Source organism: Macrobrachium nipponense, chromosome 48 (assembly GCF_015104395.2).
Source record: "Macrobrachium nipponense isolate FS-2020 chromosome 48, ASM1510439v2, whole genome shotgun sequence".
Taxonomy (NCBI): domain Eukaryota; kingdom Metazoa; phylum Arthropoda; class Malacostraca; order Decapoda; family Palaemonidae; genus Macrobrachium; species Macrobrachium nipponense.
Window position 1 is genome coordinate 6,461,879 of NC_087223.1, and position 27,996 is coordinate 6,489,874.

At 38.8% G+C, this 27,996-nt stretch overlaps 4 protein-coding genes across 4 annotated transcripts in view; 3 read left to right on the forward strand and 1 right to left on the reverse strand.

The window, feature by feature from the left end:
- Positions 1-27,996, forward strand: part of LOC135205010 (BLOC-2 complex member HPS3-like) — a 167,799-nt gene that overhangs the window by 113,656 nt on the left and 26,147 nt on the right.
- Positions 906-4,492, forward strand: LOC135204919 (mutS protein homolog 4-like). Its single transcript, XM_064235173.1, has 4 exons — positions 906-1,124; positions 3,265-3,393; positions 3,681-3,867; positions 4,380-4,492. Exons 1-4 carry the CDS (start codon positions 906-908, stop codon positions 4,490-4,492), a joined length of 648 nt encoding a protein of 215 aa, XP_064091243.1.
- Positions 6,090-10,405, forward strand: LOC135204968 (mutS protein homolog 4-like). The gene is made up of 7 exons (XM_064235198.1): positions 6,090-6,149; positions 6,533-6,752; positions 7,983-8,084; positions 8,245-8,358; positions 8,513-8,729; positions 9,409-9,635; positions 10,166-10,405. Exons 1-7 carry the CDS (start codon positions 6,139-6,141, stop codon positions 10,403-10,405), a joined length of 1,131 nt encoding a protein of 376 aa, XP_064091268.1. The 5' UTR covers positions 6,090-6,138.
- Positions 14,758-27,996, reverse strand: part of LOC135204969 (uncharacterized) — a 13,961-nt gene continuing 722 nt past the window's right edge. Inside the window, exons 2-9 of the mRNA XM_064235199.1 lie at positions 27,263-27,367; positions 26,713-26,829; positions 26,348-26,551; positions 25,953-26,042; positions 25,314-25,523; positions 16,189-16,365; positions 15,706-15,820; positions 14,758-14,990 (exon numbers count right to left, since the gene is read on the reverse strand). Of these exons, the coding sequence (XP_064091269.1) occupies positions 14,809-14,990; positions 15,706-15,820; positions 16,189-16,365; positions 25,314-25,523; positions 25,953-26,042; positions 26,348-26,551; positions 26,713-26,829; positions 27,263-27,367 (1,200 nt within the window). The 3' untranslated portion in view covers positions 14,758-14,808. The remainder of the gene's footprint in view (positions 14,991-15,705; positions 15,821-16,188; positions 16,366-25,313; positions 25,524-25,952; positions 26,043-26,347; positions 26,552-26,712; positions 26,830-27,262; positions 27,368-27,996) is intronic.

Below are 27,996 nucleotides of genomic sequence, written 5' to 3' on the forward strand. Positions count from 1 at the left end.
TTGAGTCAAGCAGTAATGTGTTCTCAGGAATCATCTGACGACAGTAACAAATTTGTCACATTCTACTGATCACACTAGAGTTGTGGCAACACTTCATACTAGCGGTGTATGGCAACTAGCATCTGGCCCTAATGTTTAGTGGCCTGCCGATTGCCGTTAGTAAAATCTCTCGGCGTTTTTGCTTTCGTAACCAACAAAGCTACATGCATGTTTTGTGCTTGACAAAATTATATCCTTTAGATAGCATCACACTGGTCACAATTGTAAGAGGAACTGATCTGAAACCCATGAAATAGATGCATTTTTATGTGATTCTTCAAGCGTGATGATTTCATTGATTTGTCCTTGTCCTTTGAGCCAAAAAAAAAAAAAAAGATTTATCAGCAGGTATGAATTTCATTAGGTTTCATAGAGGTGAGCTTTAGGGCATATTTTTCATAATGAATGACTTGGATAATGAGAGTGAAGACGAATGTTTGGATTATGGTAAATATTTTTTTAAGCCAAAAATTACAATTTGTAAAATTTGTGGAATAATAATTTCTTATTGTTCCTAAGCATGAGTTTAGTTGTCCTAACTGATCTTTTACAGAAAGGATTTTAATCTTATGTTTATAATGGTTTATTATTTTAGGGAGTGATGGTATTATGTATCACTTCATGATATACAAAGGACTAATTCAACCTGTGAATGGTGAACCAGACTTAGGAGCCAGGTCGAGTGTCGTTTGCACTTAGCAAGTATATACCTGTGGGTAGAAAACACTTACTATGCTTAAAAAATTGGGTTACTTCACTTGATCTGATGACCTTCCTTATCTAAGAAACAGATACATTGTTTGGGTACTGTTAGGATAAATAGACTACTAGGTATAGCAGTATATCCTTTGATTAAGGACAAAGCTATGGAAAAGAAAGGAAGGAGTACACATCAAGAAAATAAGGCTTTGGTAAATGATGTTGAGGTACGGGTAGTAAAATGGATGGAAAGGCAGTCGGTCACTTTGTTGTCCACATCTGTATCAGCAGAACCTCTGCACGAGGGTAAAAGTTTTGATGGAAATGCTAAGGCTTCAATCATGATCCCCTGTCCTGCAGCTGCTAAGAGTAGAAAAAATTCAAAGGTGTGGATTAAATGGACTTCATTTTTTTTTATGTAACAGTTGCAAACTGTTGGTCAATTTATTGCAGACATTGCAGAGACCTAGGTGTTCCTGAACACAAAATAATGATGCTTCAGGAATTCCCATTGACTTTGATAAAATCACTACTTCTTGGTGGGAAAACAGCACTTACTTACTTAAAAGGGGTTGACCCCCTGCTAAGAGAAATACTACTTCCTGGTTTGCAAAGAAAAAGAAATGGTTCCCTGCCACTAAACCCATCCATGGAGAGGAGATCAGAACTGATGGCTACCACCATTAATCTCGTGATACTGACTAGAGGAAGAGCCAAGAACTCCAACTGTAGAAGTGCCCCAGTTTTCTACAATCAGAACTGTCAAGTACACTTGTATATCACCAAAGAAAAGAGCTGTATTCTTTCTTTTCACACACAGTAAAATCAACATGCGTAAAACCCGGCTTTTGCTTATGGTGGTATTAGATGAAGACAAATCCAAACTTACTTTTACAATATGTATATCGATAAAAAAAATAGTTTGCTTTTGTTACTAATTTTGTATCATATTTTCCAATAAATAAGGTGTATTCATGCCTGCCTTGTTATTTTTCATTATGAGTAAACATAAAAATATATAAGGATATGATCACTTTACTTAAAGTGTATCCTATGGCTTAATGGACGGCTGTGATGATTTGTAATGTTGATCTAATTTAAAACAAAAATTCATGTATATTGATGGCCTTTATGCAATGTTTGCCATGCTAGTAAAAAGATAAAAATGAAGTTTTTATTGTAAAACTAATATTGTAATACCTACCTGAACACCTGAACAAGCCCTGGTCACTTACCAGCCCGAACCATCATTTATTAAAAATTTACCAAATCTTTGGTTAAAATAAACGATCAGTGCTGCCAATCTCCTGGCAAACACCCTCGTTACCTAGTTACCAGCCCACCGCTGGTAGCCCTGCCTCACGGGCCGGTCACACCTGCCCTCTCACGTCAATCATAACTCAATAACTCTGTATGAGAGGGGAGGAGGGTGGGAATCATTCAGGTGTTCAGGTAGGTATTACAATATTAGTTTTACAATAAAAACTTCATATTGCAATACACCCCCTGGACCCCATCCTGAACAAGCCCGATTAACAACATTAATTTGGAAGGAGTGGGGAATTCAAATCTACCCCCCGCAGCCTCCACAGTACCCCAGTTGTCAGTCAATATAAATTGAGTACGTGGGTCAGTCTCAAGTTCATTTGTCACTCGTCCAAACTAATCTCCCATGTGTGGCCTTCTAGGCCTCCCATATGTGGAGGGAAAAACTCCCTGCACCTCTACCCTAAGGTCAAAACTCATTAAGTGCGGGATACAAACCTGTTTCCTCTCAGCTGGCTATGTGCCTCACCTGAGTAGAGGAAAAAACTGAAGACCTTCCATGTGGCTCTCGGCCTCTCATGTATGGAGGGAATCTGAAGACCTCCCATGTGGCTCTCAGCCTCTCATGTATGGAGGGGATCTGAAGACCTCCCATGTGGCTCTCGTACAGCACCCACTGCGCCTCGGACCAATTCATACAAACCATACATGGCTCGTTGCGGGAGCACTCTCGCCCTCGACAACGAGAACAAACCTCGTGGGGGTCCACCTCAACAAAAGACCTGAACCCCCCACATTTACGTCCCTCCAAGCCCGGGGACACACTCTACGGGCGACTGGAGGGCGCGGGGGGGGGGGTGAAATCTCAATCTCCTCTAATTCACTCATTGCAAATCAATTGAATAGAGAACAAAGTACTTACAATCACTCCTGATATACAGAAAGAGAAAACAAATACTCAAAGATGAAGCAAACGACAAGCGGGCAGAGCGATGGCGAACACGTCCTTCCCACACACGGCCGAAAGCAAAAGTGATTTGTTTACCTCCCAGTCGCGCGGCGCGCGACGATCGGACAAGCAGTTAACTACCGTTCTCCCCTTGTTCGAAGCTTACGACCGTTCCAGCTGCCGCTAGCTACTTCCTATTGTTAAAGGACCGATGGTTTGTATTACGTATCGGAACAAACAGAGAATGCATAGAATAAGCAACAAACTTTTGCTAATTGATGGACATTTTAAACTTGTCACTATTCATGAAGGACACAGAACAACGATGTGAGCTTAGGTTGAATTATGTCATCGCCCTGAAGAACACTTTGGAGTTGCTTGACCCATTGAGGATGGCTTTAGAGGACGTTTCTGACCCTCTTTTGTCATCTGTGAAGGAGGTACGTATATGGTGGTACGTATATGGTGTTTGAAATCTTGAATGTTTAGATTATATGATTACTTAGAGCAAAACTTCAGTGACTTTATAATAAAAATAGGTGTGGTAGATCCATTCCTCTAGGAAAGGATTCAAATGTGTAATTGTTCCAAGTTATTGCAAAGTAATACTGATCTGCCGAGGTGTAGTTGTCATATATTTATATATGTATATTGATATATATGTATATTTTAAGCAAAATTAAGTTTTACCATACCTCCTTGTGTCTTATGCACTTTTATTTCCTAGGCAGTGAACAGCCAAGCCCTAAGGGAACTTCTTGACCTGTTGCGGGAGGTTTTGCACGAAGACGCTCGTCTCGTGAAAGGTACAGCAGCCATGAGGACCCAGCGATGTTATGCTATAAAGAGTCATGTCAACGGACTTTTGGATGTGGCACGGAAGATCTACTCGGAAATCATTGATGATATCACTAGTAAGGAGTGTTTAAGGTATTTTGTTACAGATGGGGATCCTAATATACTAAAATTAATTTTAATGTTCTTAAAGTAACCACTTCTGTTTGTTGTTCCATCTGTTTGCCACTAGCTCAAATTCAGATTTGCATTCAAATCTGTGTTGTAGTGGAAAGGTTTTAATTTGGTTGGTTATCTTGTTGCTAAGCGATTGTTATAGTTGTTGTATAGTTTAATATTATGTATATCGAATCCTATGTTAATATTGACTTTTGATTTCCTATACACTTCTCTATAATTGAATCCTTGTGACTGGTTGGCTACAGTACCAAGGCATTATTGTGAATTCTGGCGCATTCAGTCATTTTCTAATATTTTTCTTGGCATCCATGTGAGTACCTCTTGAAAACTGCAGACATTTTGTAAATCCTGTTACAACATCTTCATAGATGTTAAAAAATGATGGTATATTGAATGTGTTTTTGCAATAAGAGTGTAATTTAGCAAATTATTAATTGTATGATTATTTCAGCTTATGTGGAAGAACTTGGAAAAGAACTGAAGATGATGCTCAGTAGGGGGGTCAACAATGCCAGCCACGAGGATCCATATATCTATTTCCCACAAAAAGAAAAGTGCTCTTAATCTCCCTCATGTTTTGATTCAGGTTTGTAGTTTTTTTGTGTTGATTGAGAATTCTGTATCTGAATGAAAGACGTTTATTTTTCTTATCAATATTGTTCTTGGATATTAGTACTGGTACCATGTGAACTCTGCTATATTCTTGTTGGCCATGTTTTGTGGTTATGAAACTTATTGTTTTAAGATTTTTTCATGTATAATCATTTACTTTAGTTTTCACACAAAGGACAGATATTGCTTTGCATAATTCTTATGACATTGTACATTAGTTCATTTACTTAAACTTCTTCCAAAGTATTGTACAGTTGTTGTTTCTTGATTTATTTTCTAAAGCAATGAATTTCAGTTTAGTACTCAGGTTTGTGGTAATTATGCAAAAATTATGACTAAAGTTCAGGAACTTTAGTTGTTTGTAACTATAATTCATTGTTAATGCATATAAAATATACCATTTGTTTCATTGGTTTGGTAAATAAAGTTTTAATTTCCTGTTCATGATGGCTGTATATTAACCTACATTTAGTTTTAGCATACGTTTTATATAGTACAGTAATCCTTTGGGGGTTAGTGCCATCAGTGAACCTCGTGCGATGCATTTTTAGGTATACTGTGGTCCCCCCATATTCGCGGGGGGATGCGAATAGTTAGAATCCGCGAATTTTGGAACCCCTATGAAAATGCTAAAAACAGCCTATTTTGTTAGTTAAAACTCAAGAAAAATCCACTAAAAAATTTCATACTTGGTTTTTTAATAGTTTTATCACAAAAAGTGCATTTTATGATGAAATTCATCAAAAAAACCAGGAATTTGTGGATATTTCTCATAGAAAAATAACTGCGAATGCGCAAATTTTCCACGAATAATGCAGGGAAACGTTCCCGAGAGAAATCCGCGAATGTGTGAGTCCGCGAATCTGGAGAATGCGAATACGGGGGTCCACTGTATGGACTTGAGGATCTTTGCGGCTTCCCTTCAGCACTCCTCTCATTCCTTTTGCTTTACCTCCTTTCATATTCTCTTTCCTCCATCTTACTTTCCAACCTCTCCTAACAGTTGATTCGTAGTGCAACTGCTTCAAGTTTTTCCTCCTGTTGCAGCTTTCAAAAACCTTATACAAGCAGTCCCCGGGTTACGACGGTCTCGGCTTACGACGTTCCGAGGTTACGACGCTTTTCAATTATATTCATCAGAAATTATTTCCAGGGTTACGACGCCTAGAAACGCTGATCTGGCAGATGAAATATGACACCAAAAATGCAAAATAATCAATATTTGAAGGTTTTTTTGATGAAAAAAAAAATGCAATAAGAATGCAGTTTACATAGTTTTCAATGCACCCAAAGCATTAAAAGTAAGGTTTTCTTAGGGTTTTTGACGATGTTTCGGCTTACGACGCGTCTCAAGAACAGAACCCCCGTCGTAACCCGGGGACTGCCTGTATTGTCAATTTCATTTCAATTCAAACCGGTGAATAACTATTCCATGTTGTAGTTGTCCACTAAGCTTTTTTTTCTATTCGGGTCCTGTTTTAACATCTCTCATAAAATCTTCTCAGGTTTCAGCGTGGAAAAGGCTGCATCACTTGCACTACTGAACAGCTTCTACCAGTTAGATCAGCGTTCAAGGGACATTGAGAGAGATCCTCGTCATGAGTAATGTGTGAGTTCATTATAAGTGCAAGTCAGATCAGTTCTCTTGCTGGGAAGTAAAGTACCGATAGAGAGCTAATTTTTAAGTAGGCTGAAAGTTCTAGTGCAGAGAGTAAGAGTTGCAAAGTTAAGTAAGAACTAAGTTATGAAATAAAGAATTATATAAATCTTTTATGTTTTGGTAAGTTCCAACATTCTGGTGTGGCTCCTTTTAATCTGTTAACATTCTCCTCATTCATGAAAGCCTTCAGGTTCTTAAACTTTCACTCCTCATGTAAGAACAAGATCTGGTATGTGTGTGTGTGTGAGCCTAGGAATTTTAGTTATAGGTAGTTAAAAGCTTCATAATTATAATTAGAATAATAAAAAGCATTTTAACATGATATCTCACAGGATTGTTGTAGAAATGCTGGTAGAAGCCCGCGGAAGAATTGGGGCACTCCACGCCCTAGGAGAAGCAGTATCGACTCTGGATCTTGTGGTTGCACTCTCGCATGCTGCATCTGTAGGCTCGTGGGTGCGGCCAGAGTTTTCGCCAACACTGGCCATACAGGGAGGTCGACATCCAATTCTGGATGTTCTTACTTCTGTTGAGCCTGTGGCAAATAATACTGTGAGTGTTGTAATGTTTTCTTGTTGACATATTGGGGAATTTAAGGTTCAGGTACTATATATTTAGTTAAAGGATTTTTGTATTTGTGTAGCTCAGTATACTCTGTATTGTATACTAGGTATTCTGAATTAGCATAGATCACTTATAGTAATTTTAGTCGCCGTTATCGATGTCTCTTTAAGGGCTCATGCATTGTAAGTGATTTGGTATTGATGTAATTTGTGTGGGGACACCTCCCACCTTGTACCTTGTCATACCACAGGTCATAATAAAGTTCTTGCAGTACTTTCAAAGCACACAAGAGCTTTGTCTTTTTAATTTATGCCGATTCCCCTTGTTTCTCTTGAGCTGCTGTTGTTTGTTTCAATTTCATTCCAGTCAGAAAATATCCTCAGGACCAGTACAGGATAACAAGATAGTTGGTGGAGATTTAGTTTTTTAACATTTAAGTTCATATATTTCATGAAAGATTTATCTTTTATGAAGCATTGTAACTGGAGGGTTGTCTATTTAGGCAAATTTCTCTCTCCCTTTCTCTAACATTTCAAAAGGTGTTTGTTTTACTTGAAGTATAATTATTACTATGTATATATACTTATATATATAATATATATTATAATATATATATATAATATATATATATATATATATATATATATATATATATATATATATATATATATATATATATATATATATTATATTATATATAATACTATCTATATATATATATATAATATATATATATATAATATATATATATATATATATATATATATATTAATAATATATATAGTATATATATATATATATATATATATATCTATATATAATCATATATATATATATATATGTATTATATATATATATATATATATATATATATATATATATATATGATATATATTATATAAATTATATATATATAGTAATATATCTTATATATATTATTCTATATATATATATATTATTATATCTGATTATTATATATTATTATATATATAATAGATTATTATATTATATATTTATATTATATTTATATATTATAATTATTATATTATTATCTATATATACATATATTATATATATATATATATATATGTATATATATATATATTTATATATATATATATATATATATTATATGTATATATAATATATATATATAATATATATATATATATATATATATAGATAATATGTATTTATGCAATGTTTTAATTTTTTCAGTATCTGAGCTCTGAAAGTTGTGTCATGGTACTCACTGGACCCAACATGAGTGGAAAGAGCACATACTTGCGACAGATTGCTTTAATTCAGATCCTGGCCCAGGTCTGTGTTTAAAAATTTGTTGTAGTTTCAAGATATGTATGTCTTGGTTATATAATCATGAACATTTAGGTTTCATGTTCTGTGAAGTTTATTTTGAGATTTATTTTGAAGCTGTGTAATTCATGAAGTTTAATTGTGATTGTTCTGTTTTGTTTTGAAGCTCGGAAGTTTTGTACCAGCAGACTTTGCTTCACTCAAGCTCATTCGCCAACTTTTCACGCACTTGGGATCTGAAGATTCTCTGGAAAATAATGCTTCTACTTTCCAAGTTCAGGTAAGAAAGGCTAATCAGTTTATAAAGAAAGTCTGAAGAACATTGATAAGTATTGTTATTTGTAGCATTTCAAGAAAGTCTTCATAAGCAAACTTTTATAGCCACATTATAAGTTATTATGATGATTATTTTTAAGAACTCAAAGGTTTTCTAGATGAGCGATGTTGCCTACATTCTTGGTGGGGCAAATAACGACTCCTTAGTCCTGCTGGACGAACTAGGGTCCGGGACATCCATAGAGGAGGGCGGAAGTCTAGCCTGGGCTGTGATGGAGATGCTCATAGTGGCGAAAGTACCGACGGTGTTGGCAACGCACACACTCTTCCTGACGAAGCGTTGTGCAGATTTGGTATTCCGAGGCGTCCACTTAAGTAAGCATATATCTCGGATAGACAGTTTTTGTGACACTAAAGGGAGTCCCTGTTTGCATGCTTACTTTATTCATGAATGCATTTTTATGGCAATATCTCAAGTTTTATTTTGCTGCCAAAATGAAGCTTGCCGATTCGTATCCAAGCATCACCAAGTAGCCAAGTAGCATATATCTTTAGACGTTATGACACTAGAGTCGCCTCTGGGATTTGCGGGGGATAAAGACCACAACCTCAGTGAATAGTTAATATCCGCAGGTAATTGTCACCCCTCCAAAAATGCTTATAACTGCCTCTTTTGATAATTCAAACAACAAATACAGCTGCATATATTAATAGTTTTGTCATGAAAAACAAATGTATTTAGTCACAAAAATATAAAAACACAGAAAAAATCTTTGAATCTAGAACTGCTAATAAGGCAGAGGTCAACTGAAAAGGGTTTAGTTACATGCTTCTTTCATTCGTTAATTAGTTAATATAACAGTAGCTCAAGTTTTCTTTACTACTCTGCTGAGAAGTTTTCAAGAAGCTCTTGAGAGATGATTTGATAAGTGTAACAGTGAAAGCAGATTTATTTCTTAGTTTTGATTTGGATCAACTGTACCAGCAAAAGCTTCATTATTCCCTCCAATTATTAATTTTATTAAGTGTACCAAAGAAACCATCAATTCTGCAGTTATGAATTTGATTAACTGTACCAACAAAAGCTCCATTATTTCCTCCAGCTATCACTTGGAGCACGAAGAAGCCACTGACGGACGCTTGAAGCTCACTCATGTTGTGCGTCCTGGTGTAACACAAGCAACTCATTATGGCATTGCTCTGGCAAAAGTCACGGCTATTCCTCGAAACATCGTGAGCAGAGCAGAGGAACTTGCCATGACTATGGAACCAGCCTCTCAGGTTTTGATGTTGACTCTGTTATTTCATCATGAGTTACTAACGCATATCTTTTGTATGAACGTTATTGCCAAAAAGATATTATTTTATTAATTTTCCTAAAGTTTTCAGTCTTGTGTGCTCTTTCCACTTCTTATAGAATGATGGCAGTGTAATTATTTTTTGTGTACTGTTTTTAAGATTTACTGGTTACTCAGTTTGCTGTGCAAGGCCTTTCTAATTTACCCACCTAACATAAAGAAAGCATAATTTTGCTGTGTTCAGTTGTCAGAAAAGTAATTTGTCCAAAGATGAAAGCCTCACTTTGTTTATATTTGGTCCATATACTTCCTATAAGTATTCTACTATGTGATTCAGTAGTTTCTTTATCCCAAGAGTTCGTTGACAAGTAGATTATTATTAGGGATTATCAGTAATACTTTTAAAAGAATATTAGGTGCCATCGTTAGACTATTGATTATGGTTAGACTGCTAACCACATCACGTCACACCACACCTAAAACAATTTAATTCATTCTGAACATTTATTTCAGATAACAAGTGAATCGGACAACCGGACCTCAAGGTATCGAGCAGTATACCACCTGGCACACCAAGCTTTTGAAGCTCTCGGAAGCCACAACATCCATCTCTCTTCGCCTTTGCATGTCTCTAAAGAAGAGGAAAGCGGCTCTTCTCATGCTCCGAGTGATGCTTTGCTCAATTCCGCCAGCGTTAACCACTCTAGCATCGCTAATCATGCTAAAGATGACAGTGGGGGTGAAATCCCTTGAGGTCTGGTCTAGTTGAAGGCAGCGCAGTTGAGGTTAAGTCAAAGTTGCAGTTCCTTCTCCAACAATTTATGGAACAGGTTCATCTGAAAGAGTGTTTCTTTTGATGAATGTGGTGTAGTTTAGGTGCTTGGTATTAGGTGCACAGAATTCTTCTTGGTAATAAGTGCACGAAATTATTGGTACTAGGTGCAGATTAATTCCTCTTGGTACTGTACTAATCAAATTATTCTTGGTACTACTAGGTGCACAAAATTCTTCATTGTACTAAGTTCACAAAATTCTTCTTGCAATAAAGTGCAAAAAATTCTGTATTGTTTTGTATTGAATGAGCAGCTAAGAGAGCTGCAAGATCAAAAAGGATCTGAAAGTATACAAAATGAACTCTTGTTATGTGGTTTTTTGTAATATATATACAATATATATATATATATAAAAGTCTGAACTGTAGATGGTATTGATTTCTTAACAATTCTTCCAAAGTAGCATAGTTTACTTGCGGTTAGTGCAAGAATGCATTATTATTTTGAGAAAATGTATATGGTACTTTTATTTTAAAAGGTATAAAAGTGTTAACCCAATTATGATTAGTCTTTTTAATAGGTACGTAATTTGATTAATGTCCTGCAGACATTCATCACTTTGGACTTGACTCCATAGTTTTAGTTGTGCTTGCTTCAAGCTGTCTCCTGCTGTTGCCAGCAGTTATCTGTTATGCAGTAACTGGTAATTTCCTAATTTGACAAGAATTAGCAATGAGTTAAGTTTGATGTGAGGAACACTAACTTATTCTAATCAGTAAACAGGGTTAATGGTCAGGAATTTTGTATTTTATTTTGAATGGCTACTATTTTATATTTTATTTTCAGTACAGATGAGTTTATGTATTATATAGCATTGCTTATCAATACTTTCAAGGTAGAACTGATTCAGATAGCAAGATATATACAACGCATCCCAGTTCTTTGTTGCCAGGGCCAAGGAGATGTACACTATATTGTGAGTTTTTTTTTACTTCTGTTCTTGTTTTGAGGAAAATGTAAACATGAAACTGTGAAGTTTTAAACTTAATGTTGATTAGTGTTATGATATTGCTATAATGACGGTTGAAAGAAAGTTAAAATCTGTCAAATCCTTGGGTGTAAACCAGCTATATGTGCTCTTTAGGATTATAGGTAGTTTAATCAAACTATATAAATTATGTAGTTTTATGGGATTATAATAGAAACTAATCTTCAAATTTGCCTATTAAAGTTGTGTTCAGGTTAAACAAAAACCAGATAATTAATAACAGACATGTTTTTAATAAATATTTAATTATAGGCTATGAAGAAAACGTTACATTAATAATACATTTGACAAAACAGCATTAAAAGATCACAATAAAATAGGTTTTCAGAGGTCCTTAAAAACCATTGTTTTGCAATATTGTCAAGAGAAATATATATACTATGCTCTAGTCCCATCTTTGTAAAAGTGGCAGAAGGTTTAGGAAGGCCCATGCACAGGATATGACAATCTACAGGGTAAAGAGGCACATTAACATAATTGCCATTTTCTGTAACGAGTCATTTTCTTGTGAAAAAGAAAAGCATTGACCTTTTTTATATTTAATTTAAAATTTAAACACTTAGCTTTACAACTATTTCATGCTATTGCTAAACAGTTTAGTTGACTATACAACTATTTTATGCTACTGTTAGGCAGTTTAGTTGTAGTTGGCTATACAACTATTTTATGCTACTGTTAGGCAGTTTAGTTGGCTACAAGACTCATTCATTGGAAGAAAATTATTGGAAAAGTTTTGGAATGCATACTTTATTTTGCATGATTAGTGTTACCACTGTCACTACAGCTTAAATATTGAAAACAAATAAAGCTGCTCATGTCCAGCCTTTTCCAAGTTGCATTATGTGCAGTTTTCCTTTACCATATTTTTAGGTATATCCCGAATTGATTTCCATCAAGTTCTTGTCTTCATGATTATTAATATAGTATCTACTTTCAGGAGGAAATGACTAAATGAAGATCATATTTTACACGCTGCTGCAACCCAGTCTTGGACAGCCACTGAGCAAGCTGACAAGCAGGAGGAGAGAATTCCTTTGGCAAAAGAAATTAGTGGGGAAATAGGGTGCTATTGGGCTACAAGGTCATGGACAGGATTAAAGAGCGAGAGTAGCTGGTTAATGGCTCTCAACTCTTGGACAAGCGAGCTGCAGGTCAACTAATCTTCAGAATTGTCTCTTAAGGTTGAAGGATCAAATCTGCTTGGGAGTTACAATTGGAACAAGGTCTACAGCTGTTTAGAACTCATTTCACGTCGGAATGAAGCAAACTGGCAGAGTTCTTCCCTTCAAACAGTTTAGCAATGATAGCCATAGTCCTACCCTTCAACAGCTGTGCAATTGTAGCAAGTCGAAGCAACCCTACCTCGGACATAAATTGTAACAGGTCAACATAGCCAGTCCTTCAGAAGATACTGCAGGAGGTCAACAAGCGAATCAAAGGTTGATGGACCATAAAATGTAGAGTGAAGTCTACAGACAGAGATGAAAGGAGAACTGATTCTTGAGCATATAATGTTAGTCTGTTGGTAAAGACTGAAGTGAAAACCTGCAGACTGCCTAAGGAGGCCATCCAACATGTCTTGAGAACATAAATATGAAAACGTACTTCAATCAGGCATTGCCAATGGCAAATTATTACCAGTCTGGGAGCAAGAGACTACCATCTTTGCATAATTTTTCTGAAGTTATACTTTTTGAAGTTGATCACAAGACATGATCAAAAGAAGAAAATAAAAACAGCATCCTTGAAGTTACTTCACAGGGCAGGCTCTTCTGGTGAAAGATTATGAAGGGAAATCACTTGACAGTCTTTATGCTCTACAAGATGGTGTCTCTTGAATAGATGCTTCCTTATTAGTTCTTGATTAGAAGTATAGCCTACGTTTCGCTTCAGTCATGAACTCTCAAAGTTTTGTTTGGCTCTGAAAACACTAGATTGGTGTCTTCCAGATATCAGTCCATTCAAGGATACCATCTCTTGGTCCTTCCAGTCTGTCAATATCCTTGGCATGGCTGGGCCTTTGCAAACTCTAGTTGAGATGACAAGGTTCGACTTAACATAACCAACCACTTGTAGGCTGCTGACATTGACTAAAGCAATGGAGCTTTTGAGAACTGAAGATAACTGCTTGGCTTAAAAATAACATTGTGGAAGTAGCAAGACAAAAACCTGTAAAGTGGCCTGGAAGATCACAGGAAAAATTTAGCTGAAGAATTGTACTAGGTAGACAGTACAAAGACAAAAGATGTGGAGATAGTGTATCCCATTCATCCCCCGCAAAGATAACAATGACTAGAGTGCATCATTTCATCTTGGACAATAAGGTATGACATTTATACACAGAAAATATTAAAATTTCAAAATAAGAACATTTTTGTCAACTGGAGCATTCATGAATTCTACATAAATTTCAAAAGAAAGAAGTGTAACTTTCTCTTTCTTTCAAAAGTAGACTAGTTAGTTCCACTATCATTTAAGTTTTGAAAGTGATTAAGCAGATGTCAAAACTCCTGTAAAGTTGACTATAAGTAACAAAATTTGCATAGGTATACAAATTTAATTATATTTACTCCAGGAACTGATTAACACAAACAATAAAAACATAAAAATAACTGTGCTTATGATTTCTGCAGTTTTGAGCTTATAACTGAACAAATATAATGTAGTCACACAAAAGAAAAAAAAATTAAATTCAACAAGGGTTCAAAAGTTATGACTAGATAGGAGACAGGAAATTGAGTATAAAAACTGATAAATATGTTTGGTAAAGTTAAGTTGAATGGAAGTAAAACATTAACATTTAGAAAGGACCCAACACTAACTAACTTGCACTGTAACTTAGCCAATACAGAACAAACTAAAGTAATTTAACATATAAGTGTAGCTAGTACCCAATTTGTGCAGACAAGCTATTTGAATTAAAGCAAAGGAAAAATCAACGTATTTAATTCTCTAACTCTACAATAAACGTATCTGATTTAAAACATAACAGGTCATTAGCTATTTGACATAATCTTATATTACCTGAATAGGTAAATGGTAAAAATTAACTGCACCTTTTGACTCAAACCATAAAAAAAAAAGATTAAACTTAAAATTTTAAATACTTATATACACCTAAGTAAGACTAGAATTATTAGAACACTAATTCAGGTGATAACAAAAAGGATGAGATTCTGAATGCTATGACTTACATAAATGCAATGTGGCACCTTTGTGTATCTGGCAACCAAATAAACAATCTTATTATCGTACCTGCATGGGATGTCACTTGTATGTAACTGAAAAAAAAAGAAAGAAAAAAAAAAAAAAAAAAAAAAAACAGGTTTTATAAATTACTTGGCCATCTGCGCCAACAAGTTGTTTGCGTATGTTATCAATGATGAACGCAGATAGGTGGCCAATGCAGCGGAGTGGCACTGTCGAATGGAGTTCCGCAACTCCTCGTGGTGGGTGCTGGGAATTATTCGGAGGAACACGTCCAGAGGAGACGTGGCTACTAGTTCGCTCAACACGTCTGGAAAGTTGGATCAATTAGATTTACAGAATTGTCAAAAAAAAAAAAAAAAAAAAAACGTACATTTGACTCCAGAAGAAGTGGCAAAAATTCATGTAAAATAGATTCCAAAAGGATTAAAGATTCTTAGTAGTTTGGATCTTTGTGTTGAAAACTCTTTGTAATTAGATTTCAGAAGTAGTGTCAAATACCTTGGTAAACTAGATACCCAGAAGTAGTGTCAAATACCTTGGTAAACTAGATACCCAGAAGTAGTGTCAAATACTTTGGTAAACTAGATACCAGAAGTGTTAAAAACTAGGTACATTAGATTCCACTAATGACAAAATCTATACATACAGGTAAATTAAGATTCCTAAAGTGTTAAAAACTGTGGTATATCAGATTACAAAGGTGTCAGAAACTTTGGTAAATAAAATTAGATTTCATGAAAAAAACCCTGGCAAATTAGGTTACAGGTTTGTAAAAAAACAGGTAAATTAGATTCTAGGTTTAGAGTAAAAAAAAAAACTTAGATAAAAGTAAAAGAAGCATAAAAAACGGGTGAATTAGGTTTCAAAAGACGTGTCAATAATTACAGTTAAGAATTATTTATTGTCTACCAGAAATGGGCAGAAATAGATACGTACATTTCTGAACTTCACGTAAGCAGAAGTTAAGCAAAATAAGTTACGTACTAAGAAGCTTTGGGAACCACTTTAACCATTGACCTTACCATTCAAAACATCCGAATAGACTTGATGTGGTGGGTCGCTTGAGGGCAGACCTGCTTTGTGATTGATCAGAGCGGACACAAGATCCACCCACTCGATCGGGGTATCGTACACGTCCTATAAGGAAATGGATACGTACGTAAATTTAAAGCCTTTGAATTATGCCATACAAAATGAAAGACCTCAAGAAAAAGGTCATAATAAATTTCAAACATTTAAAATGAATGCAAATTGAATTATGCCCTACAAAATGGATAGACCTATGCCCAAAAAAGGTCATATGTTACTAAATATATTTTCAGCATTTGAAATTAATGAAATAGAATTACTATGCCATACAAAATGATATAATTTCAAGCATTTAAAATGAATGAAGATCTATGCCCAAAAATGTCATATTTTCCTTTCAGTATTAAGACAATGTCAAATTAATTACTCCTTTCAGCATTAAAAGACACAAGGTTAAAAAAAAGTACACTCCTGACCTTGCCATACTGGAGTAGAATAAGCGGGAAGTGATCAAGCATGTACTCCATCTGCTGGAGTGGTTCCAGGCAGAGTAAGTGAAGGGACTGGGCTCCTACGGCAGTGGGGTTTGTTTTGACGAACTTAAGGACATTGGCCCTGTCTTCCGAGGAGGGCAGCTCTGAGCTCAGTAGTGACTGAAAAAAGAAAAAAAACCTTGAAAGAGAGAGCACCTTTAGTTGCATGCAGAGAAGTAAATAATTTTCACAAATAAAACTAATTAACAATAAATTAACCCTATATAATGACAAGCACGACACTTTCATAATGCATGAGACTATTGAGTCAAGCAGTAATGTGTTCTCAGGAATCATCTGACGACAGTAACAAATTTGTCACATTCTACTGATCACACTAGAGTTGTGGCAACACTTCATACTAGCGGTGTATGGCAACTAGCATCTGGCCCTAATGTTTAGTGGACCGCCGATTGCCGTTAGTAAAATCTCTTGGCGTTTTTGCTTTCGTAACCAACAAAGCTACATGCATGTTTTGTGCTTGACAAAATTATATCCTTTAGATAGCATCACACTGATCACAATTGTAAGAGGAACTGATCTGAAACCCATGAAATAGATGCATTTTTATGTGATTCTTCAAGCGTGATGATTTCATTGATTTTGTCCTTGTCCTTTGAGCCTAAAAAAAACAAAAACAAAAAAACTATCAGCAGGTATGAATTTCATTAGGTTTCATAGAGGTGAGCTTTAGGGCATATTTTTCATAATGAATGACTTGGATAATGAGAGTGAAGACGAATGTTTGGATTATGGTAAATATTTTTTTAAGCCAAAAATTACAATTTGTAAGATTTGTGGAATAATAATTTCTTATTGTTCCTAAGCATGAGTTTAGTTGTCCTAACTGATCTTTTACAGAAAGGATTTTAATCTTATGTTTATAATGGTTTATTATTTTAGGGAGTGATGGTATTATGTATCACTTCATGATATACAAAGGACTAATTCAACCTGTGAATGGTGAACCAGACTTAGGAGCCAGGTCGAGTGTAGTTTTGCACTTAGCAAAGTATATACCTGTGGGTAGAAAACACTTACTATACTTAAAAAATTGGTTACTTCACTTGATCTGATGACCTTCTTATCTAAGAAACAGATACATTGTTTGGGTACTGTTAGGATAAATAGACTACTAGGTATAGCAGTATATCCTTTGATTAAGGACAAAGCTATGGAAAAGAAAGGAAGGAGTACACATCAAGAAAATAAGGCTTTGGTAAATGATGTTGAGGTACGGGTAGTAAAATGGATGGAAAAAAAAAAGGCAGTCGGTCACTTTGTTGTCCACATCTGTATCAGCAGAACCTCTGCACGAGGGGGGTAAAAGTTTTGATGGAAATGCTAAGGCTTCAATCATGATCCCCTGTCCTGCAGCTGCTAAGAGTAGAAAAAAATTCAAAGGTGTGGATTAAATGGACTTCATTTTTTTTATGTAACAGTTGCAAACTGTTGGTCAATTTATTGCAGACATTACAGAGACATAGGTGTTCCTGAACACAAAAATGATATTGTAATGATACAATTAAGTTTGTTCATACTTACCTGGCAGATATATATATAGCTGATAATTTCCGACACCAACAGAATTTAAAACTTACGACACACGTAGTGGGAGTCAGGTGGTTAGTACCCATTCCCGCCGCTGGGAGGCGGGTATCAGGAATCATTCCCATTTTCTATTCATAATTTTTATTTCCACTGTCTCCTGAGGGGAGGTGGGCGGGTACTTAATTATATATATCTGCCAGGTAAGTATGAACAAACTTAATTGTATCATTACAATATCATTTTGTTCATGCAACTTACCTGTCAGATATATATATAGCTGAATCCCACCTTTGGTGGTGGGAGAGACAGAATAGAGGATTTAGGAAACACATATGTGTAGATAATTGATATCTTGATTCCTTACCTGTTAGCATAGCTGGCTTCGTGATTACTGCCACGTAAGTCTGCTTGTGCTACTAGAGTTGCCAGCAAGGTAGAGACCTATGAAGCTGGTGCACTCCAGATGATCTGTCAACAGGGGCGAGACCACGACGTGACTAGACCATGGACCATACTAATGAGGGCAACGAGACCAAAATACCACCACCTGGCTTAGTTTACCAAAGGTATCCCACTTAACTAAGCTAATGGAAGGGAGACCCGCCCCAGGCGGTCACCCCACAACCATAAACACAAATTAAAAAACCCCCTAATCCCTAAAGGATAGGATGAGTGTTACCTCCTGCCCCCAAAACAGTGTCTGCAGCAATGTATGGTCCGAGGGAGAAGCAATTTTCGTATGTCACTTTCACCTCCCGCAGGTAGTTGTGAAGCGAACACCGAATTGCTTCTCCAAATGTGGCATTCAAAATATCTTTGAGAGCCATATTTTTGTGAAAGGCTACCGAAGTAGCAATAGCTCTCACTTCGTGAGCTTTTACTTTCAGAAGCTTTAAATCACTGTCACTACACTTATTATGCGCTTCTTGAATCGTATTCCTGATGAAGAAACGCCAGTGCGTTTTTCGACATAGGAAGATCAGGTTTCCTCACTGAACACCACAATTGTCCGATGAACCTCTGCAAGCTTTAGTTCTCTGCAGATAGAACTTTAGAGCCCTGACAGGACACAGGAATCTCTCACGTTCGTTCCCAACTATATCTGCCAACCCTTTGATTTCGAAGGACCTCGGCCACAGGTTGGAAGGATTCTCGTTCTTTGCTAAGAACATGGGACTTAAAGAACACACCGCACTACTTTCTGAAAAGCCGATCTGTTTGCTAATGGCCTGAATTTCGCTAACCCTCTTCGCCGTCGCCAGAGCGGTTAGGAAGATCGTTTTCTTCGTCAGATTCCTGATAGAAACTGAATGAAGCGGTTCGAAGTTACTCGACATCAAATATTTGAGTACCACATCCAAGTTCCACGAGGGTACTTTAGGCTGGACTACCTTCCTAGTTTCGAACGATCTAATGAGATCGTGAATGTCCCTATTATTAGACAAATCGAGTCCTCTGTGTCTAAAGACTACCGAAAGCACGCTCCTGTAGCCTTTAATAGTCGGAACAGCCAACTTCACTTCTTCTCTCAGATGAAGAAGGAAGTCAGCTATCTGGCTCACAGAGGTTGTGGTGGAGGAAATGCCCTTCTTCCTGCACCAGGATCTGAGACAGCCCACTTCGATTGGTACATAGGCGATCGAGGAGGGCCTCCTTGCGGTGGCAATCGCCTTCGCCACAGGTCTTGAAAAACCCCTCGCTCTGGCCAACTTCTTGATAGTCTGAACGCAGTCAGACTCAGAGCGGGGAGGTTTTTGTGGTACCTCTCGAAGTGGGGCTGTCTGAGTAGATCTTTCCTTAAGGGTAGAGTCCTCGGAAAGTCTACCAGGAAGGACATCACCTCTGTGAACCAGTCGGCTGCCGGCCAGAAGGGGGCGATGAGTGTCATCCTCGCTCCTTCCGATGCCGCAAACTTCCTCATCACTTCCCCGAGGATCTTGAGCGGGGGAAAAGCGTAAATGTCTAGGCCCGACCAACTCCAAAGTAGGGCGTCTACTGCGACTGCTCCCGGGTCCAGAACTGGCGAGCAATAGAGTTGAAGTTCTTCTCGTCCTTGACGTTGCGAAAGACATCCACCTGTGGACAGCCCCACAGATTCCACAGCGACTGGCAAACCTCTTGGTGAAGGGTCCACTCTGTCGGCAACAGCTGTCCTCGTCGACTGAGAAGGTCCGCCCGAACATTCTGTACTCCTGACACGAACCTTGTCAGGATCGTGACTTCTTGCGCTTTTGCCACAACAGGAGTTCCTTTGCGATGGCAAACAGAGAAGGCGAGTGAGTTCCCCCTTGATTTCTTAGGTATGCCAGCGCTGTGGTGTTGTCCGCATTGATCTGAACGACTTTGCCGGATACTTCTTCAAAAACCTGGAAAAACCTGAGAGCCAGATAAATGGCTGACAGTTCTTTCAGATTGATGTGCCAGGACACCTGTTCCCCTCTCCAGGTGCCCGACACTTCTTTCCCTCCTAGTGTTGCTCCCCAACCCGTGGACGACGCGTCGGAAAACAACACTAGGTCGGGGTTCCGAAGTTTGAGGGAGAGCCCTTCTGCGAGCTTCCGAGGATCTGACCACCAAAACTTAGGTGATCCTTCACCTCTCTCGTTAAGCACAAGATCGCCTCCAGATCTTGCTTGTTCTTCCAACTGTTGGCTAGGAAGAATTGAAGAAGGTCTGAGGTGGAGCCTTCCCAGAGAAACAAACTTCTCCAGTGAGGAAATGGTCCCCAGCAAACTCATCCATTCCCTCACCGAGCATGTTTCCTTCCCCAGAAAGGTCGCCACTTTCTCCAAGCATTGAAGTTGTCGCCCCTGGGACGGAAAAGCCCGAAAAGCCACTGAGTCCATCTGAATCCCCAGATAGACTAAAGATTGAGACGGAGTCAAATGCGACTTTTCGAGGTTTACCAGAAGTCCCAGGGACTTTGCTAACGTCATGGTCGTGTGCAGGTCCTCCAGACACCGTTCGCGCGATGAGGCTCGAATAAGCCAGTCGTCTAGGTAGAGAGAGATCCGTATATTCTCCAAATGAAGCAGCCTTGCTACGTTCTTCATTAGAATGGTGAAAACCATCGGCGCTGTGGTCAGACCGAAGCAAAGTGCCCTGAATTGGAATACCTTCCCCTTCAGGACAAATCGCAGGTATTTCCTTGATTGGGGATGGATGGGGACGTGAAAATACGCGTCTTGGAGGTCCAGTGAGACCATCCAATCCCCCGGTCTCAAAGCTGACAGCACCGATTGAGTCGTCTCCATCTTGAATTTCTTCTTTATTACAAAGAGATTTAGACTGCTGACATCGAGGACGGGTCGCCACCCCCCTGAATGTTTCGGCACCAGGAACAGGCGGTTGTAAAACCCTGGTGATTCCAGGTCGAAGACCTGTTCTACCGCTTGCTTCTCGATCATTTGTTCCAGCAGATCGAAAAGCACTTTCTGCTTCTCTCCTCGATAAGAGGGAGACAAATCCTTTGGTGTTGAGGATAGCGGGGGCGACTTCAAGAACGGGATCCTGTACCCTTTCCTCACGACATCCAGCGACCAAGGGTCGGCATCTCTCTCTTCCCAGGCTCTCGCAAATCGAAGAAGCCTGGCTCCTACCGGCGTCTGAAGGACTTCCGACTCACTTCCTACTCTTTGACGGAGCAGGGGTTTTTCCTCTGGAAGAGCCTCTTCCTCGGGAGGCTGCTTTCGAGGAAAGTCCAGCACGAAAGGGCTTCGATTTCTTGGCTTGGCAAACGAAGCTCCAGAAGATGAAGCAGCTGCTGGCCTTCTAGAAGACTGAGCCAGAAGATCTTGCGTTGCCTTTTTCCTGAAGGCTTGAAGCTATGTCCTTAACCATAGCCTGGGGAAAGAGATGGTCTGAGAAAGGAGCGAAGAGCAAGTCCGCCTTTTGCGTTGGAGAGACGGATTTAGCCGTGAAATTACAAAAGAGCGCTCTCTTCTTAAGAATCCCCGAGCTAAAGTGCGTAGCCAACTCCTCAGAACCATCCCTGACGGCCTTGTCCATACAAGAAAGTACGCTGGACAGCTCCCCCAGACTAATAGTATCAGAACTCCTTGACCTGGCATCTAAAACTCCAAGACACCAGTCAAGAAAGTTGAAGACCTCTAGAGTCCTGAAGAGGCCTTTTAGGTGAAAGTCGAACTCGTTATGGGTCCACGTGACTTTTGATGAAGACAGAAGGGCTCTTCTGGAGGCGTCTACGATGCTCCCAAAGTCACCTTGAGCAGAGGCTGGTAGTTTAACGCCTATGTCCTCTCCTGTCTCATACCACATGCCTCCTTTACCGCAGAGTCTTAAAGGCGGTAAAGCTAAAGAGGACTTTCCTGACGCTTTCCTCTTCTCCATCCATTCATTGACTTTCCGGAACGCTTGCTTCGTGGAAAGCGACTTCTTCATTTTAATGAACCCCGATGCCTTCGTTGCCTTAAAAGAAGAAAATTGAGAAGGAGGAGTACGAGGGGCTTCCGGTTGAAAAGTTTCTCCGAACTCTGACTGTAGCAGACGCATCAAAACTCTATAGTCCGATGAGACAGTAGCTGTTTGTTGTTCTTCCTCTGCTTCTACTAAATCGTCGCTAACTCCTTCCTCAGAAACTGGAGAAGTAGGAGGAAACTCTGAAGAAAACTGACGCCCATGAAGGGTTCCTTCATCCACCTGAACTTGCATCGGTGAGGGACTGGTGTCTACCAGCGCGCGCTTGGCGTCCGAATCCGCACGTTTTGGCGCCGACAGTGCGCGCTCGACTTCTACCAACACACGCTTGGCGTCCACTGGCGCGCACCGAGCATCCACTAGTGCACGCTTGGCTTCCACTGGTGCGCGCCGAGCGTCAGTCAGCGAGCGGCTGCCGCTCACTGGTGCACGTTTATCCACAACAGGTGCGCGTCTGGCGGCACCTGAAGCGCGCTCCACTTGCACAGAAGCGCGCTCAGCGTCGATCACTCGCTTGCGAACATGCGAAGACTTGCGAGCGGGAGATATATCATCCTGAGAGCGAGAAGCGAACTTCTCACCTCCTCTAGAGAGCTGCTGGGGAGCAGATCGAACTCTAGAGGGAGACTCGAACGAAGAGAGAGGCGAGCGAGGAGAAAGAGCGGGTCTTGACTTCTTCACCGGGAGCTTCTCATCCTTCCTACGACGCGGAAGAGCCTCTCTAGCAGCAAGAGCGTCCTGAAGTTGCTGCTGCAGTGACTGAATCATTCTCTTGTTAGGCGAATCTTCCTGCTCTGGGGAGGGACTGATCCTGTGAGCAGGAGAGCGGCGAGGGGACGCCCCCCTCCTCCTCCCAGGGACGGCCTCTTCCCGAGCTCTGGAGCGACCGTATCGCTCACACGAGCTAACTGAATCCAAGTCCGAAGACTCCCTACGCCTTTTCTGCGGCGGAAAAGCAGCGAACGCACTGTCAGGCGAAGATCGCAAAAGCGGCGAACTAGGACGTGAAGCGTCAACATTACGCGCCGTCCTTTTCAGCGGACGTGAAGCACCTTGAGAACTCCACCCTTTACGTGGGGATGAAGCCTCCGATGACGAAAAACACTCCTTGAGGAGGCGTGCACGCGCACGCTCCCTGGCAGTCTGGGGATTTTCATCAGTAACTGCCGAAGGCACGTCAGATCGGTGGGGGTTCCTTGTAACCCTCCTTCGGCTTTCGACATGCTCCCTCCCCAGGTCCTGGGAGTCAAGCAGAGGTCCAGGCCTAGAGGCGAAACGAGGCCGATCTGACGCACCCTCCACTACACAAGGGGTATCACTGCACTTTTGCACGTCACTTTTGCTCTCAAGAGCCAACACTTTTGATTCTAGATTACGAATCGACTCCAATATTAAGGATAAAGTATTACTCTCTACAGACACTGTTTCAGGGCCCGGAGGCAAAACTACAGGGTTAGGAGCATTAACAGAAGGAGGGTTAACAGGAGAAACATTAATATCTTGAACGCCTGAAACACTCCTGGAGGAAGACCTCCTTAACCTATCCTTTTCAAGTTTCCTAAGATAGGTCTCATACGCTTTCCACTCAGAATCTGTTAGTCTTTCGCACTCCTTGCAACGGCTTTCATACACACATTCATGCTCCCTGCAACTCTTACATACCGTATGTGGGTCTACTGAAGCTTTCAGTAGCCTACCTCTACAATCAGTTCTAGAGCAGAACCTAGCGCTAGCTGAACTAGACCCTGACATATTATTCCAAGAAAAGTCCAAACCAAAATCAAATCAATCCACTAATAACGTGTGCCTAGCCACCGATCCAATCAATTAATCCAAAAAAAAGAACCAAAAGGGATACTCAAGTAGCAATAAGTTTCCAAATCCAGACGGAGGTGCTGTAAACAGATGTTCACAACACCGGCGACAGAAAAATTATGAATAGAAAATGGGAATGATTCCTGATACCCGCCTCCCAGCGGCGGGAATGGGTACTAACCACCTGACTCCCACTACGTGTGTCGTAAGTTTTAAATTCTGTCGGTGTCGGAAATTATCAGCTATATATATATCTGACAGGTAAGTTGCAATGCAAATGATGATGCTTCAGGAATTCCCATTCACTTTGGTAAAATCACTACTTCTTGGAGGGAAAACAGCACTGGTTACTTAAAAGGGGTTGACCCCCTGCTAAGAGAAATACTACTTCCTGGTTTGCAAAGAAGAAGAAATGGTTCCCTGCCACTAAACCCATCCATGGAGAGGAGATCAGAACTGATGGCTACCACCATTATCTCGTGATAGTGACTAGAGGAAGAGGCAAGAACTCCAACTGTAAAAGTGCCCCAGTTTTCTACAATCAGAACTGTCAAGTACACTTGTATATCACCAAAGAAAAGAGCTGTATTCTTTCTTTTCACACACAGTAAAATCAACATGCGTAAAACCCGGCTTTTGCTTATGGTGGTATTGTATTGGATGAAGACAAATCCAAACTTACTTTTACAAAACGTATATCGATAAAAAAAATAATTTGCTTTTGTTACTGATTTTGTATCATATTTTCCAATAAGGTGTATTCATGCCTGCCTTTTATTTTTCATTATGAGTAAATATAAAAATATATAAGGATATGATCACTTTACTTAAAAGTGTATCCTATGGCTTAATGGACGGCTGTGACGATTTGCAATGTTTATCTAATTTAAAACAAAAATTCATGTATATTGATGGCCTTTATGCAATGTTTGCCATGCTAGTAAAAAGATAATAACATTATTTTTTTTATCACAGTTTCATAATTTAGCCAATATAAGGTTAAAGAATTTTGTATATTTTGATTGTGAAAATTAGACACTTTTGTCTGCCTTTAGATAAGACCTTTCAGTTTCTAGACAGTATTTGTTTAGCCATTACACAATATCTTTTCAATCTACCTTCAGACAATATTTTCTATGCCTATTTTTAGAAAATATCTTTTTACTCTATTTTTAGACAATATCTTTTCAGTCTATCTTTAGAAAACCTCTCGAGTCATCGATATCGCCCCAAGACGTAAAACTTGAAATGAACATGACACTTACTTGCAAAACGAGAAGATGCAGCAATGTTGATGACAAATCCTCCTTGCTCTCGGCCCCCTGTCCCTTGTCTTCGACCTCGGCTTTGTCGATCCCCTTCTCATGCGACGTCTCCATGTTGAACGGAGGCAGGAGGTTCAGGAAGGTGGGACGCGGGGCGTAGAGCTCCTTCAGGGCTGCACGCTGGTCGCTCCAGTTTGGGTCTTCCTTAGACTGCGAGAGAATAGTGTGATAACATAAAATCTGACTACAATTTAGCTGTGGATCTTTTTTAGGTTGTGAGAGAATACAGCAATAGTATAAAACCTAATTCAAATTTGGCTGTGGTGCTTATCATTATCATAATGAGAATGCCCATTTAAGTTTCAAAATGGCTCCAAGATATCTGATCTCATTCGAGGTAAAATTTTGGTTATCTGTTTTCTTCATATGCCAATATCTGTCTATTACAATTTCTGCAGTTTTGTTTAGTTTTCTGTCAAGCGTTTTACTGCGAAGACCACAACAAACATAATGAATACCAGATAAGCAGAACTTCAAAACAGAAATTCTAATAATTATCTACAACATCACTTGAAAATAATTACACCTTCAGCCCTGCTATTCTTATGACTTCTTTTAAATTAAGCTTTCAATACTTACTTTATCCCCAAAGGCTCCCATTAGACTTGCCAGGTACAAACTGACAAGGACAGTTACTGCCCGGTCATACCGCTCTCTGTGGTCTGTGATCTGAAAGGGATATAGATTTGTGTTCAAAAATGGATATAAATAGTGTTATTCTACTAGGGATATATACAATTATATCCTGCTTTAAACACACATTGCACATACAGTAGGTCCAGAAGTATTTTAACAAAGCCATGCATAACTATTTCAGCATCTAATGCAACAATATGGAGATAAAATTTCATGACAAAATATCACAATTATTTGACTAAAATTGAAGAAAAAACCTGAAATAAAATTTAACAGTCTAAAAATTCGAAATCTATTGTCAATGGCCTCTTGTTCACAATTTATGAGAACAGGCTCACCTCAGGGTTATGCGCATACTCCAAAAAGAACTTCTCCAGGAAGTCTCGCAACCAGAGAGAGTGCATGTTACACTCTGGGCCACACGAAACGATAGGGTACACAGCTACGAAAGCATCTACGAAAGCGTTCAAGGACAGCGTCCCGTCTCCAATGAGTGAAACAAAAACCTCCGTGAACACTTCCTTCTTGTGTTCAGCTAGCACCTGCAAGAATCAAGTAATTAAGGAACTTTAAATATTTTACAACATACATATAAACAGCAAACCTATTTCAGCACTGATAAGGAATGACATTTTATAGAACATAACTACAGTACATAGCAGTTTTACTCGACTAAATTATATTCTCTTGACTAATACGGAACCTGAGCAAGAGGAGACAGACGTGTTGCTCCATCTTCTGTGACGAGGAGAAGGTTGGAATGCTTCAACAAAACCACCACTAGCTGGTAAGCGCGCAATGACGCCAGCACGGTTGCAACCTACGGAGACAAGAACTAAAGTATTAATATTTTTCCCATGGGTGTAAAGCAAGATTTCAAAGAGCAACTTCTGTACCATAATCAATTCAAAGTATAAAGTGTATTTAATCTACATCATGCAATTATCAAAAGCAAACCATGACAATAAAGTTGATATATCTTAACTTTCTAATGCAATGCTGCTTTATATTACTATTAATTCAGAAGATTAACCCTATTCATACGGAACAAGCCAACAGGAGCCAATGACTTGATATTCCAGCTTCTATAGAATATGGTGCTCATTCGAAAGACAGTGATGAGAAATACAGAAAGAAGAGATCAGTCATTAGGAAAACAGATAAACTAACAAACTGATACAGTGCAACTTAAGGTTTAAAAATACGGTACAATACAGCCAAAATATTAACTCGTGCTGTCTAAAGACACTAACCTGCTCTGGTGAACCACGATCAAGAAAAACCAGGGCCAACGCCAGGACATCTGCGGGGCGAGGTTCGGACGTCGTTGAAAGTTCTTGTTTGATAATCGCCAAGACCTAAAAATTGAAGAATTTTCATTAATCAACAAATGCATACAGGACTGACTGAAGAAAATATACTCATTTAGTCATTACCAATGTTTTTTCTTATGGCTTCACTGGTTTACGGTATAAAATTCAAGTATACAAGTCTACATCATGTAGCAGTAAATAATAATATGATGGTTTTTTGTGCATTTCCCTTTCTTCCTAAAAGTGTTATCTTAACTGAAATCAAACCTTCCTTTGGAATTTTCCTTTATATGTGATACAAAACAAACCCACAACAAAAATGAAACTTACAACTTAAACGACAAGGTTTAAGAAATACTAAGAACCTGTGTTTCTATTAAAATAATTCAGACCCCCAGAGAATATACTTATCTTAGAAAATATAAGTTTCTCTTTCAAAGTACACTTGATGCCTGCAGCTGTTAGTAAACTAGTAGTAGTTTTATTCTCTCCCTCTCTCTAAGAAAAAAAAGTGAGCCCCAATTGATAAAAACTATTAAGAAATTTCTGAATGCTTTCTACCTTGTGATCTACCTTAAAATGAGAATATGACACTAGAAAGACAAAGCAAGTACTAATATGCTGTAATAAAGTTCTGCTGCTGCCAAAGCAGAACCTAGAGGAATTTATTTCTG